Source organism: Mercurialis annua, linkage group LG1-X (genome assembly GCF_937616625.2).
Source record: "Mercurialis annua linkage group LG1-X, ddMerAnnu1.2, whole genome shotgun sequence".
Classification (NCBI taxonomy): Eukaryota; Viridiplantae; Streptophyta; class Magnoliopsida; order Malpighiales; family Euphorbiaceae; genus Mercurialis; species Mercurialis annua.
The window spans coordinates 9711425-9735975 of NC_065570.1; the positions used below are offsets into that span (position 1 = coordinate 9711425).

A 24551-nucleotide genomic window follows, 5' to 3' on the forward strand; every position below is an offset into this window, starting at 1 on the left:
CTGCCACCTCATATTTTTTTCATTATATGAATAGGCCATTTTATATATTATGTAATGTATAAAATGGAATGTTAGCAACATGTACAATTTATTCTTCTAAACTTGATCTTCAAATTACATGCCATTAGGCAAATGTACGACAATATTCTTCTAAAGTTTTGAAAATCTTTGAATATATTCTTGGGATAGTATCGACTGACGAGTAGAAACCACCACCATAGTTTCCTTTTTTTTGGTAAACCCATTCGGTTTTTAAAAATTCGCCTTGACTAATCCGGATCTGACCCGCGTCGCGCACCTAATATGGTGGGTGAGTCTGCCAGTGGAAATTTTCTGCATTCACAAATACTCGAATTCGAGACCTTTCTTTAACAATATCACACCGTTTACCACTTGTACCAATCCCATTGGTCCATAGTTCCCTTTAATTCGTTGAAATTTGAATAGGAGTAGCAATGATTTTCCAAAAAAGTGTAGCTAATGGTAAAATGCGTGCGATCTAAGAAAATAAGAATATTGGGCAATCATAGTTTTGCAAAGGAATATTTATTGGACCAATATCCTCTTTGTAAAGTCAAAACGTAACTCACTTGAACATTGGATTATGGATAAGCACTCTCTATTTGGACGGTATATATATAAAGGCTCACTTGATTTTATCATTAAATATATAAATATCGAGTTAATTCTGATAAGAACCTAATACATACATATGGGTGTTGAGAGTATTTTGGATGTCTCGGTGTACAAAATTTTCCCTTCCACGTTGAAAGGGACAACACAAAATTGATACCAAAAACTAACAGAGGGTTCCATTAACAACTATCAAGAGTTAGTGGTAGCGTCAGAGCATACAAAGAAAGAAAAGATATAGTGATTTAAAGGAATGTTTTTAGAAGCTCGAAAGAGAATCTGCAAGCCTTTGTGGCTCATTTTAACAACGGTTTCAAAATGGTGGAGGATTTGATTGATGACACAACAGCTGATACAATGAAAGATAACACCAGGTTATAATAATTTGAAAAATGTAAGGATCGCTTTGCTGAGCATAACATAAAATGTCTCAGGGTTGTCACCCTTCCAATCAACTTCTGCACTTCTATAATGGTTTTGGCGCCTGCATGTTCATTATGGCTTCAATCTTTTCAGAATTTGCATATTCCTTTCTGAGATATCATATACCCTAGAAATTCTCCAACATTAACTCCAAAAGCACACTTATATGGATTAAGTTTCAGATTGTACTTCCTCATCTTTTAAAAGCACATTTGTCCGGGTTAAGTTTCAGATTGTACTTCCTCATCTTTTAAAATACTTTCGCCAAATTTTTGGCATGATCTTCAATTCTTTTGGATTTCACCATAATGTCATCAATATACACTTCTACATTATTTCCCAACAAATCAGCGAATATAAAATTCATCAGTCTTTGATATATTACTTCAGCATTTTTTAAGTCATGTCTTTTCTCCGTCATCTTTATGCATTGGGATCTGATAAAACCCCTGAGCTGCATCAATGAATGCGAATACTTCATAGCAGTGGTGCAGTCCATCAACTAATCAATACTTGGTAAAGGATAGTTGTCTTTCAGTGTTGCTTTATTTAGATCAGTGAAGTCTATATACAACCTGAATTTTCCACTCACTTTTTTCACCAACACCACATTTGCCAGCCAATCAGGATAATAAACTATCTTGATAAATCCTGCTTCCAATAGTTCTTCCACTTTGTCTCGGATTACAATCTATTTTTCAGCTGAGAAAACTCTCTTTTTCTGTCTGACATGCTTGTATGTTAGATCAATATTCAATTTGTGAGAAGCAATTCTGAGATCCACCCCAACTATCTCTTCCGGGCGGCTAGCAAATTCCTCCCTTTTTTCTATAATTCCACTATAATTTTGTTTTGTATTCGTGTTGGCAAATAATCGCAAGTGTACGATATCGCTCAAGTAATATAACTTGGAAGACCAAGTATCGATCCCACAAGGAACAATGAACTAAACAACTAATTTCTAATATTCTTTAATTGGCTAGTAGGAAAATAAATGGATTTGTGTAAACTAATTATAATCTAAAGTGAATTAACTCAAGTAATTAGATTAAAAATCTGAAATCAAACAAATAAATTGAAGTTTAAACAATAATGGTAAAAAGCTCAAGGATTGATAATTCCAAATAAACTAGTAGAAGAATGGATCAAAATTTATCTAGTGATTTTATTATGAATCGAGCTATTCTATTGCACCGAATCCCGCTCTCTCAAACCTCAAGGATTCAAATAAAATCACAACCTAATTAGCTTTTTCAATTATTAACTTGCTCTCACAATATTAAAACTGAATTAAATAACTAAATTGTAATTATGAAGCAAACTCAACGACTACCTAAATTCCAACCCGCTCTCACGGTGTTTTCCTCTAAGTTTTTAATTACCTATGTCTATTTAATTAACAATCTCTCAATTAGTTAATTAAATACAAAATCATGAACTAAGTGATCAAATTAATTCAAGCATTAATCTTAGTAATTAAAACACAATTTTACTCACTTAATAAATCCTAATCCAATTCGAAAACTAATCTAAGTGTTCATATCAATCCCCGAACAAAGGATTTAGTTACACATGCTTAAGCTTAAATTAAACAAAGAAGAAGATGAAGAATTAAACATAATTAGAACAATAAATACCGGAGTTGTCAATTTCGGAAGAATCGTCTAGATTAAACTTGAAATCTTCACAATCGTTCTTTGCAGAAACTAATAATAAACTACTTATAAACTGCTGAGAAATAGAAGCTAAAACGCTATTTTAAGAGAATGAAAATAAAACTAATGTAGTCTAAATTATTCTACGTCTTCAATTGAGTCTAGTACAAGGTCTTTATATAGTAGGAGAAGTTCCGGAGTCTTCTAATTCGTATTACAAATCAATTTGTAATAGGAATTGTAATTGTAATTTGAGGAGGAATCTCAGTCCAATTCAAAGTCTGCTGCACGTGTAATTCTCTTCTTTCCCGTTCGGGAAACCATAGTTCCGTTCGTGACATGCCCAATTTTCTTCTTTCCCGAACGGAAGCCTCTTTCACGTTCGAAAAAACTTGAATCCGAAAGTTTTGAGATGTGATTTCTTCTTGAGTCCCGAACGGAACAAGGCCTTCTCGTTCGGGACTCATGCTCATTCTGCATGGTTCCCGTTCGTGAAACCTTTGTTTCGAACGGGAACATCCCCTTTTTTCCTTAATCTCGTTCGTGAAGTTCAATTCCTTCGTCCGCAAGCTACGCTTTTTACTCGTACACGCAATCCACCATAAATTTGCCCCAAATAGTCGTTTTTCACCTAATTTCCACTGAAACACTAACAAACACTATTAAACGTAAAAACGCCAAATAATGTATAAAAACAATACTACACATGATGAAAACCGAGTAAAATCGACCCTAAATATAGGAGTAAAATACTCCTATCAATTCGCATGTATTCATGCCCATAACTTTACAGTTTTAAGGCCATTCTCCCCTAGGATCACAAATTTAAGTTCTCCGTGGGGGACATATTTTGCATCAGATTCCTCTAGTTCCATGAATTCAGGCGATTCCACCATGAAGGTTTCTGTCAATTTTCCAATTGAGGCCAAATAGAAAGATATGACCTCTTTCCTGCTTCCCATAATTACTAATTGATCTACCTCAGTTGGTATTTTCATAATTAGAATATTATACATGCTACGTCTCCTATTTCATTTAGAATTGGTCTATCCATAATGACATTGTAGGGTACATCCTTATTGATAACATTGAAAATCAGATTTACCTTCTGTGTTGGTTCTGATTGGATCTCCTAGTAATCTCCGTTCCTCTCCTATTTCCAGCGTTAGTTCCACCTTTCTTCGACGGTAAACTTGTTCACCCATGATTGCTGAAATTGGGTTACATTCTGATTGTAGTTTCTTTAGTGTTCTATCAATCTTGAGGTAAACCTTTCAGGATATAAAGTTTACCGAGTTTCCTTGATCAACTAATATCTTTTTCACCCACACGTTCTCCACAATTGCTAATATTATCAGGGCATCCTGGTGTTGTAGTTCTTTTTCTCCCTTATTGCAAAAATTAAAAATTATATGATATCCTTACTTGCTAAGTCAGTATAATATTTCTGTTTTCTTTTCCTTCTTTTCATTCCATAGTTGCCCAAACAGAGCTTTTCCATATTTAATATATTTTCGATGAAAGATTATGGCCTTCAAGTTTCTCCGTTTATAATTTCCAACAAAATCTTTTTATTAATGTGGTTTTCAGATCTTGATAAGTTCTGAAGAGTTTTCCTTCTAACTTTTTCCATCAACTTAAAGTTCTTGTTAGAGATGGATGTTTTTTAATCAACAAAGAAATAAGATTCTCACAGACGGCACCAAGTGATAAATCACTAAAAACATGGGAATGATCTGCTAAACCTCATGGACGTGAGAACACGATATGAAAAAAGGCTGAAATAGGTTTTTCGGGCGCTCGCTCTAACACTCAAGTAAGTATTTGGTGAAAAAGAAGAGTAAAGTAAGAAGAGAAAGATGTGAGATCAAAAAGGAGTACCTTAGAGTTTAAAAATATAGTTGTTTTTATAGTGTGCTTGTTCTTCTTCACTTGTGTTTCCAATAGCAAGATGTCCTTTTATTTTGTAGATGGAGTTGGACTTTTCAGTTATCTTGGTGTTCGGAGTGTGGTTGGTGTAGTACGTATATGTTCTCTTTTTTAGAGGACCTTTAGTGGTCCCCTTACCTAACGTAGACTCCCTTTGTTTTGCAAGTAATGTTCCTTATGTCTTAGGCCCGACATTCCCCTTAGTGATGTTGATCCGGGATGAGAGATGAACTATTCCCGGATAAAGATTATTTTAGTCCAGGATTGGAATTCTCTTGGACATGTGGGGCTGTTCCATTCCATTTTGCTACAATTGGACATTATTTTAGAGGAGGCTTTGCTCATACTGAATTATCAATACATATGAAAAATAAGAAAAAAGCCCAAAAAAGACGAGATTCAGAGTCAAAAAGGTAAAAATAGCAAATGTTGCGATAAACTTACTTGTCTTGAGAAATTGAAGGAGGAAAAATGGATTTGCTTTGAGGATTGGAAGTGAATGAGATCCTTTGCAAAGAACAGTAAATTATAGAAAGAGAGTAAAAAGATTCCAGAGAATAATTCGAAGAAAATTAGAAGTGAAATTGAATGAAGAAGAAGAAGTGGTATAACTGAAAAGGGAGGGAAAATTAAAAGGTCACGAATTTAATTTTTTCTTTCTCGGTTACCTCAAATGTCTTATTGATTGAAGCATTAAAAAGAAATAAGTAGACACGTGCCAGAAGCAATGATGAAAGCTAATGAGAAAATACTGCCTAAACCTAAAGGACACTCCACCACTTGACAGCTCGGGCAAAACTTTCTAAGACGAGACCCATTTAGGTGACTCGTTAATGTTACCTAATGTACTCGAGGAACATGATCATTGAAAGCTAACAACAGAGTCATATGGTAGTACCGAACCAAACTAATCCATGCTTATCTACAACAGACAATTCGAACAAAAATATCTGACATACTGAAGGGAGGGACTAGTGATAACGTAGTGGTAACACATCATAAGGGCGAAGTAACCTTACCGACTTAATAATGTCACTATGTAAAACAATAACTAGTATACTCTAAACAGATATACCGAGTTAAAGCATATAGCTAGTATCTCGATAGGTACTTATCAGTTCATCCGAGATACCGAATAGTAATGACACACCCTCAATAGGGTAACCGAGATAAAGCATATAGCTAATATCTCGTGATGCCTCGTAACTCGGGAAGTAGGCGTGTCTAACAAATTTTGGGAGCATAGAAAAATCCCTGACACACAAGAAGGTATCCCACATGGCACGCATCTGACACACAATTCGAGGCACAATCGAATGTGCCACCTCAACTAATAGAAAGTGGAGACTAAGAAAAGAGAATCTCAAAAAGTTACATGAGTGGATCTATATAAACCAACTTATGTGTAACCATAAAGGTACTTCTTCTATTCATAATATTTTACACTCTTCCTCTTCTCTTTGCTTTCTCTCACTAAACTGACTTGAGGTCGGAGCAAACAGCCGGTGAACCTCGCCGGCGTTCAATTTGACCTCTGTTCTTCTGTGTTGCCAGGTCTTTCATGTAACTCGAAGCCGCTGGTGTTTCGGTGATTTATCAATATTCTTAAAAAAGATTTGCAATTTGAATTGAGAATATAAAAAATTATAGAATAAATTATAATATTAAAATATGATTTTTAAAGTGTTTAGAATATTAATATGGAACGTATATTTAACTTTTTGTTTTAATTTTATTTTTAATAAAATAAAAAATACAGAAAAAAAATTTAAAGAAAAATTATATGATTTGAAGAAGAAAAAAAATTAATTATAAAGTGAATCATCTAAAAATAAATAAAATAAATAGGACTATCTTTTACTAATGGTAAATGACATGTTATAGACCACTAGTATATATAATTCAGTGGTACATTAGCAAGAGCCTAGAAATAAAAGGAAACAAAAATAGCAAAACTCATAGACTCGTGCAATATACCATTTTTGTTATATAAATATATTTTAATTCTTTGACTTTCTCTACTTATTTAATTTTTTTATCATTATGCATTTTTGTATTACTGGAAAAATAATAATTTATAAGTAGAAGAACCGGAAAATAACAAAAAATGGTATAAAAATCGAAAATTGAATAAATAGAGGAATTGAGAAAATAAAAAATAATACAAAAACATTTCTGTAGTAAAAATACAATCGACTCTCTGATAATTAATATATATGGTGGATCAAAAATTTATTAATTATTAGAATTATTAATTTATTGAATTTGTATGGAAAAAATTATTTTGAAGCAGTTGCTTTCGTAGACCTAATATTAATATTATATTGTAAAAAAGCCAACTAAATACATTTAACAGTCATTCTATACAAAAGAAATAACTTTGTATTCAGTTCGAAAAATATGAACTTGATATTAAACCAAAAAATAACTATAAAGAAGTTGTATTCATAAAATAAAATAACTTCTAATATTTTTTTGTACTTAGCATATGAGAAGTTTTTTATTTTAGTAAATAATTAAGTTAAATGTTAAATAACACTTTTATGTCCCACATATAACTTAAATTAATCTATTATTTATATATATATATATATATATATATATATATATTTCTTTAAAAAAATCTCTCTGATAATTAATATTCGTATAGGATATATTTTAAATTTTATTAATTATTAAATAATAGAATTATTAATTATGCGATGTGGAACGAAGTTGGTTCCTTCAATTTTCTATTAATTATTAGAATTATTAATTTATTAATTTATTAAATTTTAATTATTAGAGAGTTCACTGTAGTATAGTACAGAAATCTACAGATGAATTTAACCGGAAAATTATAAGATAGTGATTTTAGTACCATTTAGTAACAATGGCAAATTCTTTTGGGATGGATGCCATTCCCATCATATCAATATCCGAAAATGACAATATTAGTTCAGTGGAGAATGGACAAACTTGAAAGAACCTCAAAATAGACTTTAGAATCCTAATTATTTAGTACAAAAGGAAGCTGCAATTTCTATCTCTTGCAGCAAAATTAACAAACTTGTTAATAAGCTTTGGTAGTCAAAAATGGAAGTGGAAAAGAGAGCTAAAACAAGAGAAGATGATGAAGAAATATGGGTTTTTGATTCTTCTTTAGATCATAAAGGACGAGTTCCTCTCCGGGATCGCACCGGTGCTTGGAAAGCATCCTTATTTATCATCGGTAAGCACTTGCTACTCGTTTCATCAGATTAACAATGGTAACCCAATTTCTAGTCATGCACATTTTGCAAAATTACTTAAAATAATCTTATCGGGTTGAAACTTTACGGTTACAAAGCTATATATTTTTTATAAAACAGTTATCATCGCTTTTTTTGTTATATTTTGATAATTGAACTTTTATGTTTACGTTGATGGAAGGTTAACATAATAATTTGGACCGAAAATTACTTATGTGACAATGGATATGTCGGATAAACACACAAATTTCTATTGCTACACAAATAATTTTCAACTTGAATTTTAATATTTAACCTCCACTGGTATAAAAATAAGAGTTTAGTTATTAAAATGAAATAAATAAAATGATGTTAATCATTATATAAAGGACTAATAGTCTTGTAACCGCAACAAAATCGTAGGATTAACCTCAAAACTATCTAAAAAGCACTAAATAATATGCTCTAAGTAAAAAAAAGAAATCAATTTTACGTAAAAGATGAAAATCTTTTCACGTTTTACATATTTATTTTTAACTATAAAAATATATATTATAGATACATATTTAATACATCAAAGATATATTGACAGTACATTTTTGATACATTTATAATAAATTTTTGATATAGAGCATATAAATCGAAAACGTTTAGGTGTTGAGTGAATATGTTTTAGAACTGAATGAAAACTTTTTTGAAAGGACATATTTAGAAACTTTTGGCCCTTTTTTATTTTTTTCTATAATTTTCCCAAATTAGTGGACCCTAGAATAGACTCTGAATATATTTCATGTACATGTTCATGGTTTGCATGTACAAAAAAAAAGTAAAATACAAATTAAATTACGAATTTTAATTAAATATAATATAAATTTGAAAATTTGAAAATATCGATCATTAATTTTTTATAGTTTGGTATATTAAAACAACGAGCCATGTTTCAATGGACAACGCTGAAGTGGACCATAATATATACTATTTCGACAGTTACATCAACATATTTTTAACGAATAATAATTTGATGTCCCGATTTGCTAAACAATAAAAATTGCTAATTAATTTTGTTAAATTTTAAAATGCATATTGCAATTGTAAACCCACTAAGAGCCGTCTGGTTTAAGGTTGGAAATCGGAATCGGATTGGGAATCGGAATGAGAAGGAATGGGAATGTGAATGATTGTTTTTATTTTTTTTGGGTTCAAAATTAGTGTATGAATTGGAATAGGTAAAGTGTAATTAAAAAAAGGTCAAATGTTGTAAAAAAGGCCAAACCTTTCACAATAGTTTCACAAAAATCCTGAACTTTCAATTTTGTCGATTTTGGCCAAAAACTGATTATTTGGTTTCACAAAAGTCCTGACCTTTCAATTTTGTCGATTTTGGCCATAAATGAATTATTTGGTTTCACAAAAATCCTGACCTTTCAATATTTGGCATGTCACATAGGCGCCACATATGCGTCACATAGGCAAATTGAAATCAAATTGAGAGTTGGCCACAATTGAAACCAAATAATTTGTTTTTGGCCAAAATCGACAAATTGAAAGGTCAGGACTTTTGTGAAACTTTTATGAAAGATTTTGTCTTTTTATGACATTTGGTCTTAAAAAAATTATTTATTATTTATTACAAATATTTTTTATTTTTTTAAAATATTTTTTATATAAATTTTTTTAAAAATATTTATTTTATAAATATTTTTAAAATATTCAAAAAATTATTTTAAAAAAATTAAAAAATTATTTTTAAAAAAATATTAATTTTTTTGTTATTTTGAGTATTTTTTTAAAATAAATATTTTAAAATATTTTTTTAATAATTATATATTTATTATTTATTATTAAAAAAATTTATTAAATTTTGATTCCCATTTTTAAAAGTTCCTTTCCATGGGATAAGAGGTAATAGGTGATTTCATTGAAAGAGTAATTATATTTTCATTCTCTGGTATAATTTGATAAAATAAACACAAAAATGGAAATTATTTCCATTCTCATATCATTTTCCCTTTTTTTGTCGAACAAAACGGCCCCTAAAATTGACGAGATGGTTTTGGATGTTTGTGGCATGCAGCGATCGAGTTCAGTGAGAGGTTAAGTTACTTCGGAATTGCAACAAGCTTAATCATTTACCTCACAAAAGTGATTCATCAAGATGTTAAAACCGCTGCAAAAAATGTCAACTATTGGAGTGGTCTCACCACTTCTATGCCTCTTCTTGGAGGCTTTCTTGCCGATGCTTACTTGGGCCGATTCATCACTGTTCTACTTTCCTCTATTATCTATCTTCTGGTAATCATCTTTTTCAATATAAATTAAAAAAATAAGAACAAATTATTTAGAGGCCTCTGAGGTATATTATAATTAACAGTTTAATATCACTTGTTTCAAAGATCTACTTAATGGTTTCTCAGTTTTAATTCCGTTAACTAAGAAATCCTTCTATTAATTTGAGGTACCAAATTATTTAAAAATAAGTGTCGAAATTAACGGAAGGACCTAATAGTTAACAGAATTAAAACTGAAAGACCATTAAATAAACTTTTGAAATAAAGAATACTAAACTGTTAATTATGTTATACCTCAGGAACCTTAGTGTAATTTTCTCAAAAACTAAATTCGATAAACTATTTGTTTTTTCTTACAGAGTATCTCTTTTGTTTCCTTGATGTGATCAAATAGGCTTTGATTCTCTTAACAATGTCCCAATTCGTTCCAACTCTAAAGGCTTGTAATGAAACTCAATGTGACAAAGCCAGCAAGATACATGAAGTGGTCTTCTTCCTTGCAATTTATTTGATCTCCGCCGGAACCGGAGGGCATAAACCTTCTCTCGAGAGTTTCGGAGCCGATCAATTCGATGATAATCACTGCGAAGAACGAAAGAAAAAGATGACATTCTTTAACTGGTGGAATCTTGGACTTTGCTGTGGACTTCTCCTTGGTGTGACAGTTATTGTTTACATTCAAGATCATGTCAATTGGGGAGTTGCGGATTCTGTTCTTACACTTGTTATGGCCATTTCGCTTGCTATCTTCCTTATCGGACGACCATTTTATCGATATCGAGCAACTTCAGGAAGCCCCTTCACCCCGATGTTGCAGGTTCTTGTAGCTGCCATAAGAAAACGGAATCTGCATTGTCCTTTGAATTCAGATCAATTACATGAACTGCCAAATTCTTCTATGGTAGGAGGGAGGCTTCTTTGCCACACCAAGAAGCTTATGTAAGTAACATAAGGTCGCAAGCTAGCTTTTCAAAAATTATAAATTTATCTTATTTGACCAATTCGCTGAGATTATTTAATTTTACAAAATCGATTTAACTAAGTCTACATGGAATATGCCAAATTGGCATAAAAAAAATTATGATTTATCCGAAACACGTGTCATCTCAATCGGCAATTTTTGATAGATTTCTAGCGAATTTATCTAATTGAGATAGTTTTGTAATTTTTAAAAAAATTAGTAAAATTTATAAAAAGATCGAAATATTCGTTTTTTTTAACCATTAAACCTCTATTAAATTTATGCGGGTTTGGGTGGAACTTTATTTGAATTGTATTGAAATTCCTCTCCATTGTAACTAATTGCAGGTTTCTTGACAAAGCGGCTATTATTGAAAATACAGAAAATTCTTCTGGGAAGACAACTCCATGGAGACTTGCAACTGTAACTCAGGTTGAAGAATTAAAGCTTCTTCTTAATATGATCCCTATATGGCTATCAACTCTACCATTCGGGATTTGCGTTGCGCAAACATCAACATTCTTCACTACCACATAAGTCACTTTCAGCAACACCGGACAAGTGTTGCTGTATGTACAAAAACTGTTGCCTTAGGTCTACTGTAACGCTTTTCAATCGGCTACATTTGCGGCCGCTGCAATAGGTGTTTTTAGCTATTGCAACAGTTGTTTTATACAGTTGTAACAGAAATAAAATTGCTGCAATTAATAACAAAGGCAACGGTTTTAAACATCTATTGCAATAATTTTATAATGCATTTTAGGCAACATTTGTTTTTATAAGGCAACGATTTATATAGTACTTTAGGCAACATTTATTTTTATAAGGCAACGATTTGTATAGTACTTTAGGCAACATTTATTTTTATAAGGCAACAATTTGGATAGTACTTTAGGCAACATTTGTTTTTGTAAGGCAACGATTTGAATAGTACTTTAGGCAACACTTTAAACAACGGTTTATGTAGAAAACGCAACAGTTTATATTTGAGGAACATAAATTAAAAGCGGAAACTAAAATTATTCGCTAAATTAGAAACAAAAAAACATTCACCAAAATGGGATCAACATAAAATATTCACCAATATTAGAAAACGGAAAATATTCATAAAATTCAAAATCGGAAAATTTTCTATTCTCCATTACATCACAAATAGAAAATGTTCACCAAAATATTCATCAAAAATAACGATTCTACTACTAAACATTGAGCGCCTTTTCTGTTGCGAAATCAGTTTCCTCAAATATCTTCATGAAATCCTACAAATCACATAAACAAATATATTCAGAATATGCAAAAAATCACAATTAAGATAAAAAAAAATAAAATACCAAATTAGGAGGGGCAAAAATGAAAAAGATGGGTCAAAAGTTCCATCAAAAAATAGCTAAACATCCAACGTAGCCCATACCAAGTAATATTTTGTACTTTGTAATTCTTCTGAGGCCTTTCTAACTGCAAGAAGTAGAAGTTTGATAAATTTCCATATATGTAGCACAAATGACTTGACATATTTGGCAGTAAAACTAAGGAAATCAATGGTCAACACTAGATATAACCGCAATTTCAACTCCAGAAGACTAACCAGAAAATTGCATTTAGTTTCCTATCTCAAATCTAATCAAATAAATAAATTTGATCCTATGTTCTAATATAAATTATTGCAGAACAAACTTTAGCCACAAAATCATAATGCACATAAAAACCACAAACCTGCGGGGCATAGGCATTGAAGCTTGTAATTGACCCAGCAATATAGAGGGGTGCATATATCAAGTAAGCAAGGTATATGCTGGAGGAGAAATTGGCATCTGAGACACCTCTCTCCTGAATAAAGTGAACAAGGACAAAAATCTCTTTTAATGTGGCAATGGATAACAAGTACATTAAAAACTGAGCTTATGATAAACAAGCATCTAACCTTTAGAAATTGGTAGCAGGTTTTTCCTGACTTGCAAACATAGCAACGTTTAGAATGCTTCTGAGATCACCAGTTCAGTAAGATATCAAAGAAACTATATGGTCTTTATGCATAGTAATTTACAGTTGACTCAAACGCACACTATAAACAGAACATAGTAGCATAGAAAGATAACCAATCTCAGCAATTAAACACCATAATTAAGATTTCAGTTCTGCAGTGTCTATATACATGTACGATCACTATACAATGAACCTTTAATCTAAAAAGAAGCCATGGCTGCTGGAAATTTGGTCATTTGTGTAGATACCGAGAAGACAGTTTCAGTACCATACTGATAGAAATAGAAAGTAGCTAATTTAGCATCATTTTGCTAATTAACAGGGTTGATAAACTTTAAAAATGCACAAAAAGGCTAGTTTCAGCTCACCTCTTGTGTCACCACCATCATATGCATTTGTTGCTTTCCACCCGAGTTGAAGACTGAGCCATCAACCGTGGTGCAAAGGAGCTTCCCAACATTGACGCCATCATAAATGTTGCAAATATAATACCATGAGGAATTTCCTCATCATGTAAGCTCAAGCTCAAAGTAGGTGTCCAAAGGAACACAAAGGTAGACATTGAACCTTCAAACAGTGAGTGAATAGCACCCAACACAGCAATTTCCTCATCTGAAGAGCAAAAATTCCAATTTAAGTAAATAGAATTGCAAAAAGAAAGAAAAGAGATTTCGTACAACACGAGTGGGGACTCTACCAGAAGCAATGGGCAAAAATATTAACTAATTACACTTATGACCATAATAAGCAGGTCAACATTCATTTCCCATTTTCACTAATGAGTTTTTAAACATATATAGCACACCAACACACCTTAAAACCAGCATCTTTGGCCAAGCAAAAACAATCAGCGACAGCAGCCACTGTATGCCCTCTATTATAACATCCTCATATGTGCTTTGCACTCCAATCTCAAGTCGTATACAACCATAAGAAAGCATTTAACGTAAATGAGGTCCGAGACAATAATCTGGCCTCCTGTAAATAAACAGAAGTAATTCTAAACTAATTTTTGTAGTAGAGGAGCACCTCATTAAATAATTACATTACATATATTTACATAGCTCTAAGTGTCGAGTGATAATCAATCAAGAATTGCTCATCCATTATAAGAAACCTGATATCACATAAAATCGCATGTAATTTACCGTAAACTGAAGCAAAAATTAAAAGTGAATAGCATACCTAAAAAAAGAGAAGAGACGGGTAAACTAGTCCTAGTAGTAGCTTTAGGAGAAGAAGCTGTTGTAGCACCAGCTTCAAGTAAAAGAGCTCTATCATCATTAGCTGGCTTAACGGTGTTGTTTCCCAATTTAGTTAAACCAATATCAGAATGCCTACTACCAGATTAATCAAAACAAAACAAAAATAAGCAGCATAACCTAATAATTCAATTAACAATGAAAAAACATGTGATAATGTAAAACTTACGCCTTAGAAGCAACAACATTTTTGTTATACTCCAAGAACTCGGGGTAAATCCAAGCAGAAAACATATAGGTACAGTTCCAAGAAAAAGCGACACCTGATTAACATTTTTTAAAGTACACAAGTGAGAAACAAAACACAATGAGGTGATAATGAAGATAAACAAAATACAATTAGGTGATAATCAGCCCTAACATATATGCAAAATATAAACAAGATCAACACAAAAATAAAACCTAACATTTTACAAACAGAACAAACAATAAATTCTAACATATATACAAAATATAATTGCAATTATACTTACTTAGCATGTGAAGACATCGAAGACACCTTCAAATTTTCAGTAAACCCTAGAAATTGAAGAGATGGCAGTAAACCCTAATATAAATACAAAAACGCGAAGAGAGCAACGAAAATGAGAGAAATGAAAAAGAAATTGAAAATAATCAAGGTGAAGAGAGATGGCGATTACCTTTAATCGATGGAGAAGAGAGATTATGAAAATTAAATTTGAGAGAAACTTTCAGAGCTCTGAAAATGAAATTGAAAAACATAACAGTAATTAGCTTATTCTCAAACTTGATAAAGTGATGGGCTTCAGAGGCCTTCAATTTAAGCTAATTACCGTGTGATTAGTTTTGCACCAATCTCTGGTATTCGAGGCCTTCAATTACTTTTATCAAATTCTTATCAAAAAATCCATTGGTATTTACATAACAAATCTTAAATTCTTATCAATAAAATGTTTGTGTATTTTTTTTTTTTTGAGAAAAATGTTTGTGTATTTTGATTTGTACCAATTTCCGATATTTACATAACTATATTATAAGTCCATTGGTATAAATGTTTCTGTATTTTGATTTATTATATTTATTTTATCTTGATTGAAGTCTCCTGGGGCCTTCAATCTAAGTTATTTATTGTTTTTAAAATTTTATTGTAATATTGAGTAGTTTATTGTTTATTAGGACTTATAATTTTTTTTTTTTTTTTGGTGAAAAGGACTTATAATATTGTTAAAAATATAATTTGGTTTGAGGCAATAAAAGACAACATTTTAAAAGTGTTGCTAGATTCAAGCAAACTGTTGCAGTTTCTTAAGCTAATGCAACAGTTTTTCATATCTGCTGCCTGATGTTGTAAATTTTTGAATTTTGTTAATTTCGTTGCAACGGTTTTTAACTGTAACATTTTTGTTGCCTTATATATACTATTGCAACAGTATTGAAAGTGTTGCTATGCTAGTGTTGCTGAAAGTGACTTATGTGGTAGTGCTTCATCAAACAAGCCACAATGTTGAACAGAAATATCGGGAACAATTTTATGATTCCTTCAGCTTCGGTATATGCGCTCAGTGCCATCGGAACGATAATCTCCGTAGCCACGTACGAGAAACTCCTAATACCGATGTTAAGAAAGGCGAGAGGAAACGAACGAGGCATAACAATACTTCAAAGAATCGGCATTGGCATAGGCTTTTGCATTATTTCTATGATCATCGCAACTTTGGTCGAGAACAAGCGACTGAATTTTGTCAATAACAAACCCTTAAATGGCTCGTTTTCGATGAGCGTGTTTTGGTTAGCTCCACAGTATCTGATAGTTGGTATAGGAGACGGGTTCGCGTTGGTGGGATTGCAGGAATTTTTTTATGGTCAAGTTCCTGATTCAATGAGGAGTTTAGGTATTGCATTTTACCTTAGTGTGATTGGAGCTGGAAACTTCCTTAGTAGTATTCTGATAACGGTTGTTGACGGCGTTAGTGAAAAATATGGGAAGAGTTGGTTTGGTAAGGATTTAAATAGTAGTCGTTTAGACTTATTTTACGGGCTTTTGGCGGTTATGACTGGCGCGAGTTTGATTGTGTATGTGTTCTTGGCTCGGCGATATCCGTATAAAAATGTGCAGGGCAATGAATCAGTTGCTTGAAATACCTATGAAATTTGATTATAATCAACATTCATGTTATTACTTGAATATTAATTTATAGCAGATATTTGTGTAGATTGTTTTCTAATTGGAAGTCAAGTGCAGTTTGTAACAACAAGTTGTATTATCAACAACATTCATAACAAGAGCGTTACATATTTTTGCAGCTACGGAATCTTAATTTTTTTTAATAAAACAGTTAGTGAATTATTAAAAACTATAAAATAATTATATATTGAACTATAAATTTTTCAAACAATTTATAGACATGTGAAAAGTTATATCACTATTAATATTATTTTTTATCAAACGGTTACCGGCTTGCTGGATTTTTGACATTTTTATGCCTCCTTTTACTAAATAATTCCAGATTTGAGACTCTTTTAAAAATAATTCCGTATTTGTTCCTGGGCCCATACAGCCCGCTATATGAGATGGCGGGCTGGTTTTTAAAAATAATTCCGTATTTGTTCCTGGGCCCATACAGCCCGCTATATGAGATGGCGGGCTGCATACCAGCCCGCCATATAAGATAGCGGGCTGGTAGCTAATCTGGGTGATTAGCTTAATCACCCAAATTAGCACCAGCCCGCTATCTCATGTAGCGGGCTGGTCCCTGATCCTCAATGATTGGGGATCTGCCCCAATGATTGGGGAGAGAGTAATTTACTCTCTCCCTAATCATTTGGGGCAGACAATGATTGGGTAATAGTTGCCCAATCAGTTTTTTTTTTAAAAACCCCTATTTACGCAATAAATTATTATTTAAGTTAACTATTTTCAGGTTAGTTTCGGACACTTCCGAGCGTTATTTTTAAAAAAAATTAAAAAAATATTGTAGGTGACCTTTCAAATTTGTAATTAGTGTTTGAACCAATTTAAGTAAGAGTTTTAATTGCTTAAAGATGGTAGAAAAAAACCTGATTTAAATATGAAAGTTTAAGAAGTTAAGTTTGACGTTAGTTATGAAGATCTTAGAGATGTCGAATAAAGTTCGAGTGAAAATGAAAGTCGTAAACGATGTTGCGGATTATATAAATGTCCAATTTGTTTTGAGTTAGATCTATTTTAATTAAATGATTTTAATAGTTAAAATTGCCTAAAAATGTAGTTTTCGATTAATTGATTATAACTAAAAAATTACTAATTCACGCTTTTAGTAAAAAAACACGACATTACTATGCTATACTTCTAAAAAATAGAATAACAAATTTAGGGTTTATGATTTTGATTGTTATCAAGTGTTTTTACCGTTTTTAAGCGTTTAAAAAACTTTTCTAAACGTTTTTGCCGTTAGGAATTTTTCAAAAATCAGATAATAATAAATCAATAGGGTTTCGTACATAATTATAAAAAAACCATACACAACAATTAAAATAAATCAAATAATCAAAAATATGTGTACAACAATAAAAAAAGCTATAAAACACAATTAAATGTTTGTTCTATCTGGGGTCCGTAAGTGTGTCCTCAGGTTTCGACCCCTGTTCTGACGCCGACTCATCTGGCTATGAGTCAATGGCCGATAAGATCTGAGATCTGGACCAGAGCTGGGGTCGCTACTACTTGTACTGTCCACATCGTCATTCTCGTCATCAGGAGCCTGTGAGGAGGGGTTCTCTAACCCCAGGAAAAATGAAGGAGGCGTCATGTTAGCAAGTTCACTGAATGGATGTGTGGCAGCCTGCAAATTGTTCACCCACTCATCAGTGAGCGAAAAATGCATTTGTTATGGGCTCTGAGTCGGGCGGGGAGAGGAGGAAGCCGGCTGTGAAATGTAGCCCTCAAGAAGCTGGCTAAAACTACCTACTCCAGGCGTTTGCGGATAGGACCACTTGTCTTCAAATAGTCCTCTGTACTGCTGAGCTCGATGTGTCTACGTCGGCGGTGGTGGCTGAATCGGGGTAAAAGCGGAATCACGATAATGGGAGAAGTCTGGCGGTACTGAATAAGACGAAAATGGTGGCGCCTCGGGCAGCAAAGAGGTGCTGTCGTAGTGATGTGTATACCTGGTATACCGCCGAATGAAGTTCTCGGTATTCCCCTGATAATCGACCCGGAAAAACAAAACAAATTATGTAATTACGGTTATTAATGTTATAACTCAAAAAATGTAAATTCAAATTCAAACGTACCGGTGTGGCCAGAGGGTCCTGCGGCGTGGCCAGCGGAGTCGTGTAAGCGGTCTCCCCAAAGCACGGGTCAACATAAGGCATAGAAGGAGGCGGCACTGAAAAAGAGGAAGCTGGTGGCCCCTGGGGTTGCGAAGAGGTGCTGCGTATACTTGGTATACCGCCGAATGAACTCCTCGGTATTCCCCTGATAGTCGACTTGCAAAAACAAAACAAATTATGCAATTAGGGTTATTGATGTTATAATAAAAAAAATTGAAATTGAAACGTACCGGTGTGTCTAGAGGGTCCTGTGGCGTGGCCAACGGAGTCGTGTAAGCGGTCTGCCCAAACGACGGGTCGACATAAGACATAGAAGCAAGAGGTACTGAAAAAGAGGAAGCCGGTGGCCCCTGGGGCTGCGAAGAGGTGGTGGCCCCTGGGGCTATTGTCCTCCCTATAGGTCTGGTCCATGTCGTTCCTGATCCGTCTGTTTATCGGTCGTCTCTTCGTTCTCATCCTGTTAACATCTGGAATGAAGGGAATCTCCCGAGAAGCAATCCACATCTTGCCGTCAGGTAAGTGTTTAAACGGAGTATTCCAGACTTGAATGGCATTCTCGGTTTTATAGCGCCACCCGATGAAGTCGTGGGGGTTCAACTTCTAATCGTGAATGACTACCATGGCATCCTATAATAAATATTGGATATAAATAGCTTCTTAAAAAACCAACCGATTTCTATTAAAAGACCTTCGTTATAAGTTGAAGATAAAAGAGAAGAAGACTTTCACAAAGTAGAAACAATTTCCCGAGTATTAAACTCAAATGTTGGAAGAAGATTTTTACAAACTGAAAGTATTGAGTAATAGAACTGAAAAGTCAAGAGAGAGGAAGAATTTCACAAGGTGAACATAAATCGCCGAGTATTTAGCTCAAAAGTTAGAAGAAAACTTTCATAGAGTGAAAGCTATAATTTAGACAGTAAAAAAACTCGAAATTCGAAAGAGAAGAAGACTTTCACAAAGTGAAAGAAATTTTCCAAGTACTAAATTCAAAAGTTAGAGTAAAACTTTCACAAAGTAAAAGCAATTCACCGCGCAATAAAACTTGAAATTCAAAAGAGAAGAAGAGTTTCACAAAGAAAAGCAATTTGCCGTATATTAAACTCAAAAGTTGAAAGAAGGTTCTGATAAAGTAAAAACAATTCACCAAGTAATAAAACTCGAAAATCCAAAGAGAAGTAGACTTTCACAAAGTGAAAGCAATTCGCTGAATATTAAACTTAAAAGTTGAAAGAAGACTCTCCAAAGTGAAAGCAATTTGCTGGGTGTAAACTCAGAAATTGAAAGAAAGATTTTCACAAAGTGAAACTAATTTATCGAGTAATAAAACTCGAAAGAGAAGAAGACTTTCATATAGTGAAAGCAATCCACCTAGTGTTAAATTCAAAAATTTAAAAAAAAAAACTTTAACGAAGTAAAAACAATTTAACGAGTATTCGCCTCAGACGTAAAAGAAAGAAAATTTTTCACATATTGAAAGCAATTCACCAAGTATTAAACTCGAATGTTAAAAGAAAGATGTTCACATAGTGAAAGCATTTCACCGAGTAATATAACTTGGAAATTAAAGAAATATCAATAGTTTAAGCTATATGAAGCTTGGAAAATAGTAGATGCAAAAATAAGCTATATCAAACTTGAAAGGTGAAAAGATCGAAAATGACGCAAATAATAACAAAGGTTTATTGTCACAACCCAAAACTCATTCAAAATGCATGATCGTAAAAAGCTCATTCACCGAGACTTTAACTCGGTAGTATAAGGGGGTTTTCCGTCACCAATATCTTCTACCTCGAACGAGTTAATAGAGATCGGAAGTTGATAAATTCTCCATTAATTCGCCAACTAGACCTACATTTAAGAAGTCACTTTCCACTACTTGAAAAGTTAGCCTACTACTTAGGATAATTCTCCACTACTGCATAATAATGCTAATTATGATATTATGATGAAACTGAACAACTACTCTATAATGTCTATAAATTACTACTCTAAAATATCAATAAATAACAGATAGATCAAGAAAATAAGTTTAATCTTTTCTCAACACGATATATTTTAATTACTAAATATTAATTGATATCTTATATCGGAGCGGTTTCAGACAAACCAACTCTGAAACCCCTTGAGGTTATTCCGTTTCTTGTACAGATACTCATTCGCTTAAAAACCTATATAAAAACGGAGTTATCAATAACCAAATAAATAATTATCGATGTGTAAATGAATATTAGACCAATAATTGAATTTGGTTAGGTAAATAAGACATCAATAATTGAAATTTGTTTTCATGTCTTTAAAGTGACTCACCATTAAGAAATAAAAGACCCTAAAGGGATCTTTTAGGGCTAAAAGCGATAGCATTTGATACCCAATAAAATGTCTTCATTACACGGTCCCAAGTTTTTTTATATTTATGGAATGTCCAGCTACCAAAAGTAAAAAGCTCACTGAGTTTTTATTCCATATATGATATGCTTAGCGAGAAGAGAACCACTATGCGTGCATTCGACTCGAACTCGATCGAATTATCTGAAAATTTACTTTATTTAACAAAATTGAATTAAAATTATTAAAAAATATAAAAAGTTTGATTTATTTTTTCAGTTCGAAATAATTTCTTTAATTCACTTTATGCTAAAATTTAACAAACTTTTTCTTAAATCAACTAACAAAAAGATTTAATATTTTATAGTGTCAAGCTAATCCAATTAAATTAGATTTATGAGTTCAATTCAGTTATTGGGTTTGGTTTATTTTTTCTGCACCCCGTAAACCATTATATCATATCCTAGAAATTCCAACTTCTAACAACTAGTGACTTTTTAAAATTCTAAACTTAAAAAACAATTCATAAAAAAGTTAAAAACTATAATCACTACTATGCCAAACTGCACCTTAAAGGCTTAAACCTAGACAAACAAATAACACTTCAATAACATATGCATATAAATGCAGCAAGAAAATATAATTGCTGCTGCTCTATTTTCTTTTTTATTAACAGATAAATAAAAAGTACTGTATAAAAAAATCGATCCAATTTTACATTTAAATTGAATGATCAATTATTTTAAGCTTATCTCAAAAAAAAAATTATTTTAAGCTAAGAGACTAACTGAACCCATCGTGCTATACTCGGCACGCCTTGATTAACAGCAAACACCATATAATAACCAGGCGGAGCAACCGTTCCGTTAGGAGGTGCAGTGCACCCGATTCTATACCGAGCTGCATCGTCCGGCACGGCGGGTGTAACCGCCAATTTAACCAGTCTCTGTCCTTGTGAAAATGAATGTGTTGCAAATGGAGCACTTCCAATGTTGACTTCTACAATGCCCACAATCGGCAAAGGAACCGATATCAACACATTAAAAACCTCTCCGTAACGAACCGTATTCGGAATCTCCTCAATTATGGGTCGGAGATTGGCCCGATCCGCCGATAAATATTCGGGCGAAAACGCTTCGATTCGTAATTCAGTAGGGAATTCTGAAGTGAACTTGTAAAAGAAATGCGGGTTACTTCCGGCTAATAATACTCGCCCGTCTGGTAACAAATTAGCGGTTGAATGATATAATCTAGGTATGGTTCCCGGATTCAACGTCATGAACCGTAACCCAAGGGGTTGATCCGGTCTATACAATAGCGGGTTTAAACACGGGTTTGATGCTAATTCAAATCCCTGTGTACCAGCTTGAGCTCCATTTATAATTAAAACTTCACCAGTGGGTAACATAACCATATCACCCATGATCCGCCCGAATGCCATACTCTCCATTTCCCAAACCGGGTCGGGCGAAGTAGCCACAATCCGCCCGCAGCTACCGTGCGCAGGTGTATCCGTACTCCTCTGTATAAAAGCACCAAACTGAGCCCCACCACAAATAACAATCACAGCCGTTGAATAGTCCCCATCTAACGCTAACATAACTGAAGATCCAGCTGATGGGTAATTCCTCGGGCCTCCATCCAACGGTGGATACTCTTTCAAAATTTTATTGAATTGATGATCGTACAGTACAGCTTTATTGTTGGCAAAAATAAAAAGATGCCCGTCAGGGAGAAGATGGACATACGGATACAAATTATCCATCTGACGATCTTCAACTTCAGCCAGAAACGGAAACGAAACGACACCGTTTGCCCTCGGAGGATAATATTCTACCGTATTTGCCCCTCGTCCACCGACAATAATAACCGACCCGTCCGGTAATATTTGATTAGTAGCATACCATCTCCCCTCACTTAACTTCACATCCTCAAGCTCAACCCAATCACACAACCCATTTTCCTCACACGGGTCGAACTTCCGGATCTTAGTAAACCCATCCATGCTACCACCCGTTTGCAACAAACTCCCATCAGGGAGAAACTGACCAGACGAGCACCACGTGTCGGTGAGGATCATCAACGGCCGGATTTGATTGTTGAGAGGATTGAACAGAACGGAATGAGCATAACAGTCGTGTTTCAGAGCAGTGTCTTTAGAGTCGTAACGGCAACGGCCTTTCGGAAGGAGTTTACGGGACGGACCGATGTTAGTCCGGTCGAGAAGGATAACGGTGTTGAAGCGAGTAACGGCGGTGTGCATTGAGGCTATTCCTGCGTCTGGAACTAGAAGCTCCCACGTGCCGGGGAGCTCCGCTCGTGTGAGGATGAAGAGATTGAAGAGGAGGAGCCATTGAAGAGCCATTGAAAAAGAGAGCAGTGTGAAGAGTGGAGTGGAGAAGCTCAGTTATAGTATAATTATTTATTTAATGGGAATTAAAATTGGTCGTTACGGAGACTTTATGCCCATTGAAGTGGTGAGTGAGGAGACTGTGGAATGGAACGTTAGTTTTGACTGAACTGGTGATAACGGCGTGAAGTGAAAGAAGAAGAAGATGAAGAAGAAACGAGTGGCGGCGTTTAGAGACGTTGAGATGACACGTAGGAGATATTGTTTTGGGTGTGATATGTAAATAATGAATATAGAAGATGGGTTGCGTAAGCAGAAAGCGATCGACTACAGTTCAAAGTGCAATTTCTTTTTTCTTGTTTTTTGGCGTAATGATGACATTTTCATTATCTATTACTCTCTTCTTCCACACAAGTTACGCTGATTTAATGGCCCGGTTAGCCAAAGTACTAATGATATATATATATATATGAGGTTGAAGGTTCGACTCTCAATATTCACGTGTAGTATGTTTATTTAAAATATGTTAAATATTAATTTCCGCTAATTCTCTCTGATAATTAGAATAGGCTATCTTTAACAAAAAAAATTATATATTAAAGATTTTAGTTATTTTAATAAAAATTATAGACCCTCCGTTTCAATATAGTTGTCCATTTTACCTTTATTATTTAGTTTAAGAAAAACAATTATTATTTATAGGTTTTATGAAATTTTCATTACTTTTTTTGTCGTATCCCTATTTAATATAGGGTCTATTTGTAATCTATTTTCATTAATAGATTTTAAATAGGGATTAATATAGAAAAAATGAGTGTAAAAATTAGTTACCTTTTGAAAGTGGAAAAACGTTTAGGACAAAAAAATTCTCAAAGTGGACAACTCTATTGAGACGGAGGGAGTACTAGTTTTTTATACTACTCGTATAAAATCTGTATTTTTTTTAAAGATTAAATTAATTTATAAATATATAAATACAAATAATACAAATTATATTACAAAGAGCACAATATATTTTTTAAAATTGAACTACCAAATATTAAATCACCATTTAAGATAAACAAAAAAATAAACCGAATAGGAGAAAAAATCTAGAGATGGATCCCATATATTTAACGCAGCGAAAATTTATATTTCCAACAGGGTACTTGGATAATATTTAACAATCCGCTCTATCCGATGAAGGCTAGTATTCTCGATTTTTATCTTCAAAAAAAATTTAAATTGATAGATCTATAAATCTCTCAATTCTTATACA

General features: G+C 33.2%; 2 protein-coding genes across 2 annotated transcripts; one reads left to right on the plus strand and one right to left on the minus strand.

Annotated features, from left to right (window-relative positions):
• The first annotated feature begins 7683 nt into the window (after positions 1 to 7683).
• Positions 7684 to 16607, plus strand: LOC126664586 (protein NRT1/ PTR FAMILY 5.7-like). Its single transcript, XM_050357050.2, has 5 exons — positions 7684 to 7851; positions 9924 to 10141; positions 10532 to 11076; positions 11446 to 11619; positions 15787 to 16607. Exons 1-5 carry the CDS (start codon positions 7716 to 7718, stop codon positions 16439 to 16441), a joined length of 1728 nt encoding a protein of 575 aa, XP_050213007.1. The 5' UTR covers positions 7684 to 7715; the 3' UTR covers positions 16442 to 16607.
• Positions 16608 to 21564: 4957 nt separating this feature from the next.
• On the minus strand, positions 21565 to 23553 carry LOC126665791 (aldehyde oxidase GLOX). Its single transcript, XM_050358707.2, has one exon. The coding sequence runs from the start codon at positions 23306 to 23308 to the stop codon at positions 21719 to 21721; it is 1590 nt and encodes a 529-aa protein (XP_050214664.1). The 5' UTR covers positions 23309 to 23553; the 3' UTR covers positions 21565 to 21718.
• Positions 23554 to 24551: the final 998 nt, after the last annotated feature.

Bases quoted from the DNA above. Each gene is read 5' to 3' on its own strand.
- LOC126664586 (XM_050357050.2), top strand. From the start codon at position 7,716: ATGGAAGTGGAAAAGAGAGCTAAAACAAGAGAAGATGATGAAGAAATA. The intron at 7,852-9,923 runs GTAAGCACTTGC...TGTGGCATGCAG, and splicing joins AGCATCCTTATTTATCATCG to CGATCGAGTTCAGTGAGAGG. The intron at 11,620-15,786 runs CTTCACTACCAC...TATGTGGTAGTG, and splicing joins GTTGCGCAAACATCAACATT to CTTCATCAAACAAGCCACAA.
- LOC126665791 (XM_050358707.2), bottom strand. From the start codon at position 23,308: ATGGCTCTTCAATGGCTCCTCCTCTTCAATCTCTTCATCCTCACACGA.